Source organism: Rhineura floridana, chromosome 16 (assembly GCF_030035675.1).
Source record: "Rhineura floridana isolate rRhiFlo1 chromosome 16, rRhiFlo1.hap2, whole genome shotgun sequence".
Taxonomy (NCBI): domain Eukaryota; kingdom Metazoa; phylum Chordata; class Lepidosauria; order Squamata; family Rhineuridae; genus Rhineura; species Rhineura floridana.
In genome coordinates, this window is record NC_084495.1 from 724,001 (window position 1) to 737,758 (window position 13,758).

Genomic DNA, 13,758 nt, shown 5'->3' on the forward strand with positions numbered 1-13,758 from the left:
TGCCATCGCTCATAAAGCCCGCGGCAGATATCTCTTTCTTCTCATCCACATGGGAATGAATTATACTGCCAAGCAGAGCTACAAAGAAATCATGTCAGACTTCATAAAAATGTAGGAAGGAAGCCAGGCCATAAATTACATGGTCTTCAATGTCTGAATACTAATGCCCAGAGTCTGGGAAACAAGCAGGACAAACTTGAACTCTTAATACAGGACAGTAAATGCAACTTGATAAGTATAACTGAAACCTGGTGGGATGACTCCCATGACTGGAATTCAGTGATTCAAGGATATAACTTGTTCAAAAAGAACAGAAGGGCTAGAAAGGGAGACTGAGTTGTGTTATATGTTAAAAATATATATCTCTGCACAGAATTACAGGAGCATGAGCTTGGTAGCTCCAATGAGAGTATGTGAATTAAGTGGGGCAAGGAATAAAAGGAACACTAATGACTACCCAATCAAGGAGGAGACGAGGATTAAACTTTTGCAAAGCAAATTGCCAACATTTCATGGAGTCATGATATGACCATATTATATTTGAGTTCTTGATCTTAAAGGAAGCAAAAGCTGAGACTTCAGGAAAGCTGATTTTAATAAACTCAGAACAATGGTAAGTAAGGTTCCCTGGCAAGCGACCCTAATGAAAAAAGGAGTCCAAGATGGGTGGGAGCCTTGGTGGCACGGAGTACCTTCTATCAACTTCGGTTGGCGGCCCAACTACGTCCCTATCTGGACAGGGATAACCTGGCTTCAGTTGTCCATGCTCTGGTAACCTCCAAATTAGATTACTGCAATGCACTCTATGTGGGGCTGCCTTTGAACACGGTTCGGAAACTGCAGCTTGTGCAAAATGCAGCGGCCAGATTGGTAACAGGGACCAGACGGTCCGAACATATAAAAATGATTCTGGCCCACTTGCATTGGCTGCCTGTATGTTTCCGAGCTCGATTCAAGGTGCTGCTTTTGACCTATAAAGCCTTACACGGCTTGGGACCACAATACCTGATGGAACACCTCTCCCAATACGAACCCACCCGTACACTACGTTCAAGATCAAAGGCCCTCCTCCAGGTACCTACGCTCGGAGGGTGGCAATAAGGGAGAGGGCCTTCTCAGTGGTGGCCCCCAAATTATGGAATGAAGTAATTGACGAGGTGCGCCTGGCACCAACACTGTTACCTTTTCGGCGCCAGGTCAAGACTTTCCTCTTCTCCCTGGCATTTTAGCATGTGTTTTAAATTGTTTTTATATTGTTTTACATTTTAAAATTGTGTTTTAAATTGTTTTTAAAGTATGTTTTTAAATTGTATATTTGTTTTAATGTTTTTGATTGCTGTAAACCGCCCAGAGAGCTTCGGCTATGGGGTGGTATACAAGTGCAATAAATAAATAAATAATAAATAAATAAATATCCTCATAGACAGAAAGAAAATTCAAAGGGATCTTGATAGGCTGGAGCATTGGGCTGAAAACAACATAATGGTTTTAACAGAGATAAATGCAAAATTCTACATAATTGAATGCACAGTTATAAGATTGGCAATACTACATGCAAGTAGGATCTTGGAATTGTTGTTGATCACAAGCTGAACATGAGCAAACATGTGGCTGCAAAAAAGGCAAATTGCGAAATGAAGTATTGTTTCCAAATCGTGTGAAGTACTATTTCCCCTCTATTTGGCATTGGTTAGGCCTCATCTTGAGTGCTGCGCCCAGTTCTGGGCACCACACTTTAAGAAAGAGGCAGACAAACTGGAACGGGTTCAGAGGAAGGCAACGAGGATGATCAGGGGACTGGAAACAAAGCCCTGTGAGGAGAGACTGAAAGAACTGTGCCACCATGGGCTCCTGCTGGGAAGAAGGGTGGGACACACACACACAAACACACAAACACAAACACAAAAAAGGAGGGCCGGGATCTCTTCTCGATTGTCTCAGAGTGCAGGACATGGAATAAATAAAAACAACTGAAGAACAATACAGAGAAATGACCACTGAACAATTCCCAGGAGAAACAGAAATGCCCTTATCAGGCTTCACCCTCCTATAAAGAGATGCATTTTTAGCTGATGATGAAGTTAGTAGGGAGGGAAGGAGACACCCACACCCCAGGGAGGAGTTTTACAGCCAGGGCTCCACCACAGAGAAGGCCATGTCCATGTCACCAAACAATGTATACAGCACACTGATAGGACTGCAAGAAGGGAAATGGAGACTCATTTAACATTTTTCTCTGTTATTTTTAAAATTTACATTTACATTCATTTTATGCGCAAATCCAGTGAAGAAATCATCATCATCATCAAGTACAGCAAGGAGTTCCAAGTGAAAGTTGAGTGAAAGCTGCTGAGATGGCAGTTGGTGATAGACAACAGCAGAGAGGATGCCCAAGAGCCTCTGGAAGCATGCGGGGCTCATAGGCTACAGTGTGTTGCACCTCTGTCAGCTGAGTCACCTGGACCCAGTTATTCGAAGAAACGCCTCCCCTCACGCTGTCATGACCATGAGGTGTGATCCACTGGAGAGGCCCTTCTAGCCATGCAGTCACTCAGGGAAGTCCGGATGTCCATTACGTAGGGCAGGGCCTTCTCAGTCATGGCATCCCAACAGTGGGATACTCTTCCCACAGCGATTAGTGTGGCTCTGACGCTAATGAGTTTTGGGAACTGAATCTCGTTGGTGCACTTGGCTGTTCACTTGTGAGAGATTTCATTCTGGTTACAAGAAGGATTTTCAATGTTCGTATGACTCGTAAAACACTTTTCCCCCTCCCCCCATGAAATGTTTGTTGGAGAGGAAGCAAAAAAATGTGTCTTTAAACATTTCATGCATTTTGCTTTGGATTATCTTGTTCATTCCTCTTCACCTGACAATTTCTTGTGGGAAACACGTGCTCTGCTGGTTAGCGACGGCCCTACAATTCCTTCCCAATAAGACACAGCCCCAGTAGTCAGCAGCCCGCTGTACAGAATATCTCATTTATAGGCTGTTTTACGAGGCCCTCTAGTGGTTCACCAGAGCACAAAACAGTTGAAATTGTCATTGGGAGTCCAGAGGAAAAACGTATGCATATGATTTTATATTTCAAGAGGGGCAATTAAAAAGGGGGAGATTAATTAAAGTTTGTTTCGTGCTAGAAACAAAATAAATCGGTATCAAAATGTAAAAAAGAGGGATTAGGAGTTACACAAAAAAAATCAGACAGGATGAGAATTGCATGATTATAAAATGGTAGAAGCATTGATTATGTTGATTTATGGTATATTGCTGTTTAATGCTTTGGAAATTACAATACACATACAATTAATCACTGTTATATTCCTACCTTTAAAGATGGATCTGGGAAATTATAGTTAAATATGGATACTGGTCAATTCTCAACTGATCATTACGCTCAGTTGTGAGCATTTAGAAAATAATGCATTGCTTAGGAGCCAGCATGGATTTATCAGGATTGTCATGCCAGATCAACCCTATTTTTTCTTTTTTTAATGACTAGACAGGTAGATCATGGGAATGCCATGGATGTAGCATCAACTTGATTTTAGCAAAACATTTGACAGTCTTCCATGATAGCCTTGTTGACAATAAAATATGAGTTGGTTGGAACAACCCATATCCAGTGAGCGCTCATCATTAAATGTGCTGCATCAACCTCGGAGACGTCTCATGAGAAGCACCATTGGGCTCTCTCCATAATAGGTCCCGTGCTGTACAGCACTTGAGCAGGGAGAGGAAAGGAGATAAAATGTAAAACTCAAAAGGTGGACGTCTACAACAGGGAAGGCCTGACTTGGCAGAAGCACATGAGAAGGATCTTCACTGATCGAGAGTGTGAGCCAGCAATGTGATGCTGCTGCTAAAATAGCTAAGCAAATGTGAGGCTGCACTCACAGCAGTAGAGTATCCGGGCCACAGGAAGTAAACAGGCCTGCCCTCTTCCGCACTGGACAGGCCACATCTGGTGTACCACGCTCAGTTCTGGGTGCCACATAGTAAAGGAAGACAAAAGGAGTCCAGGGCAAAGCCCAACCGCCCAGACCTCTCTGCCTGGCTCTTTGGATTTCTCTGGGCCCCACATATCACCTGCTCGGCTTCGCACCCTCCTCGGGAGCCTTTGCCTCGCTGAAATGTGCCCTTGGACTCCAATAAAGCCTCCTGGCTTGACTGGGTGGGAGAGGAGCGGGTACGGAAACTCACTATGCTGTGCAAAGGTAAAACTTACATTTGCTGCTCCGCCCAGCTCTAGCCCCAGCCACCATTGGCAAGTGGTCCTCAGAAGGCTACCCAGAATAGAGTGTGGCCTCCGGTTGAAAAAGGTTTCCCACCCGAGTGAATCAGGGCAGGGAAGGGCCTGAAAACAAAGATCAGTGAGAATTAACTGAAAGAACGGGCTGTCATGAGGATGGAGCACAGCAGTTTGTTCTCTTACTCCAGAGGGCAGCTCTATAACCAATAGGTGGAAATTGCAAGGAAAGGTTTCAGCTAAACTTTAAACTTCCCAAGAGCATGAGGTGTTTAGCAGTGGAACTGACTGCCTCTTGAAGTGGTGGGCTTTCCCTCATTGACAGTATGTTAGCAGGGGCTGGATGTCCATCAGACAGGGAAGCTGCAGATGCAGCCTGCACTGAAGACCTTGCCCTGAGATGGGCGTGGTGATTTCAGAGGTCTCTTCCAACTGTATGATTGTAAGATTCCATCTGCACTATGCATTTAAACAGCATCATCTCACTTGAAACAGTTATGGCTTCACCCCAAAATCTTGGTAACTGTAGTTTGTCAAAGATGCTGAGAGTTAACCCCTATTCTGACCACAGAGCTACCAGAGGTCCCTGGGAAGAGGGATTGACTGTTACACCACTCTGAGAACTGTAGCTCTGTGAGGGGAATAGGGATCTCCTAATAACTCTCAGCACCCTTAAACTACAATTCCCAGGATTCTTTGGGGGAAGCCATGACTGTTTCAGATGGGACCTAAGTTTCAACATCTCAATTACAGCTTTCGTCCAGTGACCCAATCCTTGCTGTGGTAGCAAATAGCCTTTTTGCTATAGTGCAGATCATTGTTCTAGAAAAATTTCCTAAACTGTAACAGCACTCTGGCCAAGTGTTTAGCACTAGGGCATATTTCTCTCTCTCTCTCTCAACTCACCCCCCCCAGTTCTAGGTCCATCTTGTCCCCCACACTTTACCTTATTTTATTTATTATTTTATTACATTTATACCCAGCCTTTCTTTTCATGAAATCCTTACCACCTTGAAAAGTATGCTGGCCATTGTATACAACCAGCTTCCATCTATGTTGAAAGGTTGAGTTCTGAGAATAATTGAATATGTGCAGGTCACTAAATGGAGTGAATTCTGGGAGAGGGAGATTCAGGAAATCATCACCAGAGTAATGCAGACACACACCAAGGAGTCAGTTGGTCTAAACTTTATTGGCACTGAATGAAGAGAACAGGCTGTGGACTTTAACAAAACCTCGTTGAACACAAGGCATCTGAATGGCTGATTCACAAAGATCCCTTACAGCCCCCTTGGGAAAACAGGTGTTTTAACAAAACATGTAAAAAGGTTGGTCAAAAAAGTAGACATAATTTACAGCAAAAAAAACAATAATCCAAACCACAAATATAAAGCCAGACAAAAATGCTTAATAGGGTAGCCCCACCCCCAGGATAGCATATATCCTAGTAATAGCAGTAAACATATGGGGAAGCAGGGCAGGGGAAACTTCCATGAATTCTAACAAATAATTAAAAAAAAAGTCTAGAAATCTCATCGTAATACTGAATGCTTCTTACATTAATTTCCTGCAAAATATCATCTCTTTATAATACAGTATACATTTTCCATGGAAAAGGGGGAACTCTTCCCTCCCACTCAACACTTCCAAGGTTAATATTTTCTAATCGTGCATAGCTAGAAAAAGAGAATGAAATCAATACCATTAGATACCACTGGAATACATAATACTGGCAAGATCAGGGGAGAAGTGAACCGACTACATGAGGAGTTAGACTCCCTGGCACAAGCTAGCTTCTTCCTGTTCCAGCAGTGAGTGGGCAGGAGAGCCGGGGCGCCAGCTGAAGAGGTTGACAGAGCTCCGTGACCCAGGACAATGCAAAGGAGGTCCGCAACTTCATTAGTTCAAGACAGATCTGGGAGGCTCTGGCATTCTCTCATGAGGAACTAGAAGGATGGGTTTGCATCCAAGTGTGCCAGGAATGAGTACAAACTGCATTTTAAGCACCAGGGGTTTTAACAGTGACTAAGTAATGAGAAGAGAAGCCACAAATATTTCAGTCAAGGGGAGTAAATCAGTTCTGAGACATTAAACTGGAAGCTTTTTAAAAAAAATGTTCAAAGCACGAGGTTGCATATTTTCAGGAAGAGGAGGAGCTGCCACTTCACATCTCCACACCTCACTTCCTAAAGGCACAAGGCGTCTAGAAAGGGAGAGGGGAACAAAGGGTGCATATAAATGAAAAGACACACACAGGATATTTAGAGTGTGACCTTTGCAGAGCCAAGTCCTGACAAATCTCCATGCAACTGGTATGGGCAACATCAAGCTACCCCAAAACCAGATTAAGATGGTTTTGAGGCAATTTTTCAGGGAACTTTTTCACTGTCGTCATTGGAACCAACTGGACCACAGATGGGGACCCTGCGTCCCTTTACATGTTGCTGGATGACAACTCCCATCATTCCTGGCCATCAGCCATGCTGGCGGGGGCTGATGGGAACTGTAGTTCAGCAACTTCTGGAGAGCTGGAGCCCCTGCCTTCATTCTACATGCAACTTGGAGCTGCAGCCCTCCTCCGTCTCCTTTCATTTCTGTCCACAGAAGCACTGTTGGTATTAACATGCCTTGGAGAAAGGGGGGGGGGAGAGAGAAAAGTCAGGAAAACCCCAGCAGGGCTGAACAGATAAGACACTGCAGTGCAGGAGCTGAAAGATGCTCTGTCAAGGGCCGGAAGAGCAGAGGAACTTCTCTGCAGATAAAACAATTGGAAAAAAAAAGCTTCCTCGCCTGGGGAGAGTAGACAGAAGGTCCCCCCATCCATACCTGCTGCTTCCACCACTATGGCATCGATCCCAGGTCACAGCACAGGCAGGAGCAACTACCAAACTCTCTTGAGAAAGGAAGCACTGTTGAAAGATTGACACCAAAGCAGAAGGCTCTGCTTGGACTTAGAAGAGGTAGACCGGCACAAGCTCCAAAGTAAGGCAAGTTGTCTTTTTTAAATCTGAAGAGCAAAAGGAACTCCAAGGCCAAGAGATTTGGGAGGGAGGGCAGCCTGCCGCTTCCCAACAACTAATGTAACAGAAACTGAATGGGTGGTATTCAGTGCTAGTCCTACTCAGAGTAAACCCACTGAAGTTAATGGACAGGACTAACAGGTTCATTCATTTCTATGGGTTTACTCTGAGCAGGACTTAGCTGAATTCCACCCAACCCTTTTGTAAAGTCAAAGACAGGTTTTATAGCTATACAAGTGCCTGGTGCTGGGGAGGAGAGGGAGTGCTTCCGTTTTGGCTTTTGGTGTTACATGCTCATCACCTGTAAACAAGAAAACTCTATTAAAAACCTTACACCAACGGAAAAGGGAATGAAAGTGTCATAAGGCACCATACAGTGTGGTGTGTGTGCTGGAGATCTACCCTGAAAAGGCTAGCTGCATATTTTTGTACCTCCCTCTCTAGCATTTATAGCAAACACATGCTCTTTTGAACACTTAACTCTGACTACTCTGACTAATATGAATGGGATATGTCACAAAAAACCCCGCTTCTTATTAGACAGAGTTAAGGAAGTTGTCACCTTCCAGATGTTGGTGGACTCCCATAATTTCTGGCCACTGGGATGTTGGCTGAGGCTGATGAGCCCTGGTCCAACCACATTTGGAGGGCCACAAGGTAGCCACCCGTTACTGGATATGACAAAAGCTATCCTGTGGCAAGTTATAACCAAATCAACTCATTTCACAATAATTATGGAATCCAGCTTCTTTCAACCTTCCAGGTAGTGGCATATGCAAAATGCTAAAAAAGGTTGGAGTGATCCATATGGTCTCCTAAACCTCTGGGAATCATGAAAAACTTTGGTGTGTCCATGTAAGGCACAAAATGTTGAATTCTGCTCTAATCCACTTCCCCTCGAAACAATTCTTCTAGTCACACGTTATCAAGACCAGACTGGCTTTCAAAGTGAGGATTCCAACACGCAGGTCTCTTCAAACATTGGCTAGTGAGGTTAGTGGTGAGAAGGGGGCTTGTCAGTTGCTTGTGCTACAAATTGATGCTGTAGCAATAAGCAATATAAAGCCTCATGGAACAGAGGTTTCCGTCTTCAACCCAGGTTAAGCAAAGAAGATGGGGCACTGCCACCAGAAATTTGCATTAAGGCACATTTTTTATCCGGTTTGGTCCTACATTGAATTGGCAGCATCTGCCCACAACTCTACAACAGACTGTGGTCACTCTTCTGTAGCGGTTCCAGCACAATGCGGTTACACATAGAAAAAGGGGGAGGAAAGGAGAGAGCAGAGGCAGCAGGCACAGGAATGATTACATGGACTCAAATTCATCAATACGCTGCTTGGTGTTGCCCTGCCGAATCTGGCGGAGGGTCTTGTACTTGTCACGGCCCAGCCTCATGTTCTCAGCATGGATCATATCATTGGCTGTCTTCTTAGTTTCATCACGAGCATTGGCCAGTTCAGATGTAAGAGCCTGTAGATGCAAGCAGAAGAAAAAGAGACATTGGACATTTGGTACAAGTAGAATCCAGAGGACATGGGCCCAGATGTTGGAGAGGTTGCTTCACACATGTATATTCCATTCACTCGATGACACCTCATACACACATTGCTTTTCAGTGGAGCCCATTCATACAATCATCACCCTAAGTTCAGAGGCACATGTTACCAAATTCTTCCAAGCTACACAGCAAGTGGATTGTACTGTGAAAGACCAACCCAAATTGTGTTTGCATTTTGACCAATTTGTAGGGCAGTCCTATATCTCAGAGAGGAGGTCAGGTCTCCTGCTCCCCTGGTGCATTCACTCTAGCTGCCCAGTTTCCCTGCTTTTGAAAGTTTAATAGAAATATCTGTGCGCTATAGGTGCATTCTTAACCTGCAAGTTTTTTTGGTCTATTTATGGTATGGTATGAGAGCAAGTGCTCGCTTCATTTGAAATAGTGAGCCCCATTAAAATGGAGTCCATGGGCCTGTAGTATGATCCAGCAAGGCTCTGGGAACTGAACTTATTTTTTACTGAGGTAGGAGCTGAAACACACTCTGGACCTCAGGATGTCGGAGGCTAGAAATCCAACAGCCAGGCAGGCAACAGGCTGTCTTTGCCAACAACAGCATTCAGAGTTCTGATCCTCTCAAAATCCAGAATCCTTCCCGAAGCTCCAAAGTTTACACTCCACTTTGCGTAGCTGACTATTTCAGTCCCACATTGACAGTACCGTCTCGATTCTTTTTGCTGAATTTTGCTTTTTACTGGAAACTACCCTGGAAGTTTTACTGAAGAGTAATCTTTTCAGTAAATCTTTTCAGTAGATTTTTCAGTAAATCTTTTATTATAAAGAAGATAAAAAACTGGGGACTGGAGTGAATCCTTCAGCTTTGTTGTGGCAGAACCAAAAACAGCATTTTGGTAGCAGAGTAAGGGGCAATTCAGTTGGCCAAAGGGACACACATTTCCACCTCCACTGGCCCTTCTGTGATTTATTTGTGAAGGCAACCTGAGGCCAGAAAACATTTACTTCTGGGAACGAAGAAGGAACCTAAGTGCCTTTGGGTCACGCTCGATGTTACAAGAGACAGGTTGCCTCCTGCCAACTTAGCAGCCTGGACACTCTATTGCTCTTTCCCACAATGTCTAACAACATGTTTGGGGATGCAGATACATAACCCCAGTTCAAACGTCCTGGCCCATCTACTGTGTCGGCTGCTACTCCCAAGGGTGGGGGAAGCCAAACCTGCCAATGACACGGCCTTTACTCCCTCATTTGTAGGAAGGACATGAGGGCAGCAGCGCTCCACTCTTGTGCCATCTGGAACAGCACCTTGCACCAGGGTGGGAGCTCTGTGCCCCTGCCCGCCAGCCCCTCCCCTCAAGGCAGAGCCAGTCCCACGTTACCTTCAGGTGCTTCTGAACCCGCTCATTCTTCTCTGCCTCTGTGGTCCGCTGCTCCTCACTGCGGTCCTTGACAGAGGCGTGTGCCCTCAGCTCAGCGCTGGCCTCAGCGGCGCTTTCGTCCTGCTCGTCATCGTGTTCATTCTCGGACTGCATTGGTTCTGGGACATGCGGGGTGCTGGTGGCTGACTTCAGCTCCTCTTTAGTCTTTTCTAGGTCTTCCTGGACCATCTGGGCCTGGAGGAGAGTATCACCCCCCAACTGGTGAGTGACCAAGGAAGAGCCCATGCAGGAAGCCGTCTTGCCCACTTCGTCTGCCCAGACTTTAATGGTACAGAACATATTTTTGGGTGGTGACTTTAAAATATTCACCTGAAATGCCTTGGCTGAGCACGCCAAGCCAGAAGTACAACTTTTGAAGGAACACCTTCAAGAAATTGCCCACTGTACATCACTGGTATCCTTTAGGACAAGAGCAGAGAGCCTCAGGCTCACGGTCTGAGTTCTCCAGGCCTATCCAGCCCTCAGGCCATGCCTCTCACCAGCCCTGTGCTGCACCTGACCCTTGAGGGCTTTTGCCTGGCTAGAAATGTCCCTTGAACCACAATCGTGCCTCCTGCTTGCCTGGAGGAAGAGACGGATAGGTGAGCTTGCAGAAGCGTGGACTTGTGTGTGGTGGAAGGCTGGCCTTCTGTACAAAGTGAGGAGTTGCATCCTCAGTTCCCTATTCCTGCTTTCGAAGAACCAAGTCAGAAAGCTGCCTGATAGGAGCCTGCACACACATACACACAGGTTATCGCTTCAAGCACAGAAGTAGTTTGCCTGCATCGTATTTTTATATAGCTTGGCCACTCAGGGACTCTTTCCAAAACCCAGGCTTGTAAACAGCTATGTGGCTAATGGCCTACATCAGGTAAGAACTATCCACAGGTGATCAGACAAGGGCATCTTTAGAAATATGATTAATGTTGGTTCTGTTGTTTCCTTTAGGCTGTGAATGAATGTGCCACAAAGGACTAGCCTAGAAGTGTGAGTGGATGGACTACTTAAGTTTTTGTAGGCTGGTAAATTTTTGTGGACTTTTTGGTGAGACTGCCAACCAAACACAATATGGTGTTCAGCACATGGGGATTCTTGTCACACATTACAGGGCATGTTCAGAACAACTCAGGCCTAATCCCTCTCTTCCACCCACCGACCCACCCCAAGCCAAGTTTGAGAGGCGAGCACAGCTGCCCACCTGTCAATCACCTGATGTCACAATGATGTCAGGTCACCCATTTTTATCCACGTGGTTTGAAGCTGAATTATGCGGGGGAAGGCTTTGCAAATCCTGATGATCAGCTGATCACTGGGGCACAAGTCTGACAGCTGATTAACTGTGCCTGCAAACCCCCTTTCGGCTCACAGCTCTCTTTACCTGCCCTACACCTGACATCATATACCAAATCAGGTGTGGGACAGATGGGTGTGGCATGGTTGAAACAGCCTGGTGGGCCTAATCAGTCCTCCAGGCTGAAGGTTCCCCAACGCTGTTCTAGAGCAAGAAGTGAACATGCCACTGAATAGCTGGAGAGTACCACATGCACCTTGCAATTGCAAATGCATCCTCAACACAGCACTAACAACTAGCCATTGTGAAAACAGGGTACACACACCTTGTACACAGGTGCTGGATTTCCTGACTCTCAGACTAAAGGGTTCACTCCTCTTTTTCTTAATGACATTGTTGGGCAAGGGGAGTGATGCAGTACTCATAGCCCAGAGAAGGGACAAAGGTTCAAGATGACAGCAAGAAGCCCCACTCACTTTCTGCTGCCACTGCATGGCCTCGCTCTCTTTCTTCTGACGAGCCAGTTCCAGCTGCAAGATCCTGTTGGTGAGCTCCATCATTTCAGAAGCCTGCAGAAGTTGACAGAACACCGTCAGTGACCAACACAATCAGGCTCCTAAAGTGCTAGATCAGTCCCCTGCTCTCCAGTTTGGTCCTTGCTCAGCTGTCGTGCACACAGCATATCATAATCTTGGGTTACATTATAAAAAAAAATTAACAGTTTTATATCTGGCCAAACTGGAACAGAAGTGCAGAAGGCTCCCCGAGATCCACAGCACGACACAGCCCTAACAGAACTACAATTCCCAGGATTTCCTTGGGGAGGGAATGATTATTAAGCCAGTTTAAGCCTACAGCACAGCCTTCCCAAACCTGTTGCCCTCTAGATAGCTTGGACTATAACTCCCATCAGCCCACCTCCAGGTTAGGGGAGGCTGTTGAAGTGATTTCTAGATACAAAAGGATCTTACAGAGGCAGAATATCTGCTTTCCATGCTAATACAGACAACCAGCTGCCGAAGTACAGCAACCACTGATGGAGTGCAGAAGCCAATTCCAGAATAAGAACTGCGAGAGCGGGGAAAGACTCTTTGCGTCTCCCAGCGATGGGTGGCTGCTTTCACCTACTTTACCCCACCCTCCAGCCCTAGGAACCTTCCAAGAGGTTTTCTGGCCTGTCAGAATGCGAATGCATAAAATATGAAGGCATTAAATATTGTTAATTGGCACCTTTAGGCTCACCTTTCGGTGCATTTGAAATGAATTGTTAATTGTTGCTAGCATTATTGTCATGGTGATATCATAACTTTTATATGTATTCTTATTATGCGTTATTATGGACTTTAAAGTTATCAACAAGGACACTGAACCTAGTCAAGGATTATCAACCTTGACTACAAGGATCACCTCGGCACAGTCATTGACCAAAATGGAGACACTAGTCAAGAATTCAGAAGAAGGCTAGGACTGGGGAGGGCAGCTATGAGAGAACTAGAAAAGGTCCTCAAATGCAAAGATGTATCGCTGAACACTAAAGTCAGGATCATTCATACCATGGTGTTCCCGATCTCTATGTATGGATGTGAAAGTTGGACAGTGAAAAAAGTGGATAAGAGAAAAATAAACTCATTTGAAATGTGGTGTTGGAGGAGAGCTTTGCGGATACCATGGACTGTGAAAAAAACAAATAATTGGGTGTTACAACAAATTAAACCAGAACTGTCACTAGAAGCTAAAATGATGAAACTCAGGTTATACTTTGGACACATCATGAGAAGACATGATTCACTAGAAAAGACAATAATGCTGGGAAAACAGAAAGGGGTAGAAAAAGAGGAAGGCCAAACAAGAGATGGATTGATTCCATAAAGGAAGCCACAGACCTGAACTTACAAGATCTGAACAGGGTGGTTCACGACAGATGCTGTTGGAGGTCGCCGATTCATAGGGTCGCCACAAGTCATAATTGACTTGAAGGCACATAACACACACGGACTACTTATTATCTGTGAATCACGCTGTGCATGTGTAAATAAATTGACTTGACTATTCCCAGTGGCAGAAACCAGCAGACTGCACATTATGAGGGCAGAGCTATTTGGAATGCAGAACGGTCCCCTGCCCCCCACAAGCTAGCAACATCATTGCTCTAACTTAAGGACATGTCATTAGCACAAGCCTATATGTAGAACAGCCTTCCCCAACCTGGTGCCCTCCAGACGTTTTGGACTACAACTCCCATCAGCCCTAACATGGCTGTGCTG

The 13,758-nt window shown here is 45.3% G+C and overlaps 1 protein-coding gene across 3 annotated transcripts in view; it reads right to left on the reverse strand.

The window, feature by feature from the left end:
- Window positions 1-5,422: 5,422 nt before the first annotated feature.
- MSN (moesin) overlaps window positions 5,423-13,758 on the reverse strand; it is an 86,672-nt gene continuing 78,336 nt past the window's right edge. For all 3 annotated transcript variants that reach the window (XM_061598491.1, XM_061598490.1, XM_061598489.1), the window contains exons 11-13: window positions 11,971-12,063; window positions 10,165-10,398; window positions 5,423-8,742 (exon numbers count right to left, since the gene is read on the reverse strand). In XM_061598491.1, coding sequence (XP_061454475.1) covers window positions 8,578-8,742; window positions 10,165-10,398; window positions 11,971-12,063 — 492 coding nt within the window. In that variant the 3' untranslated portion in view covers window positions 5,423-8,577. The remainder of the gene's footprint in view (window positions 8,743-10,164; window positions 10,399-11,970; window positions 12,064-13,758) is intronic.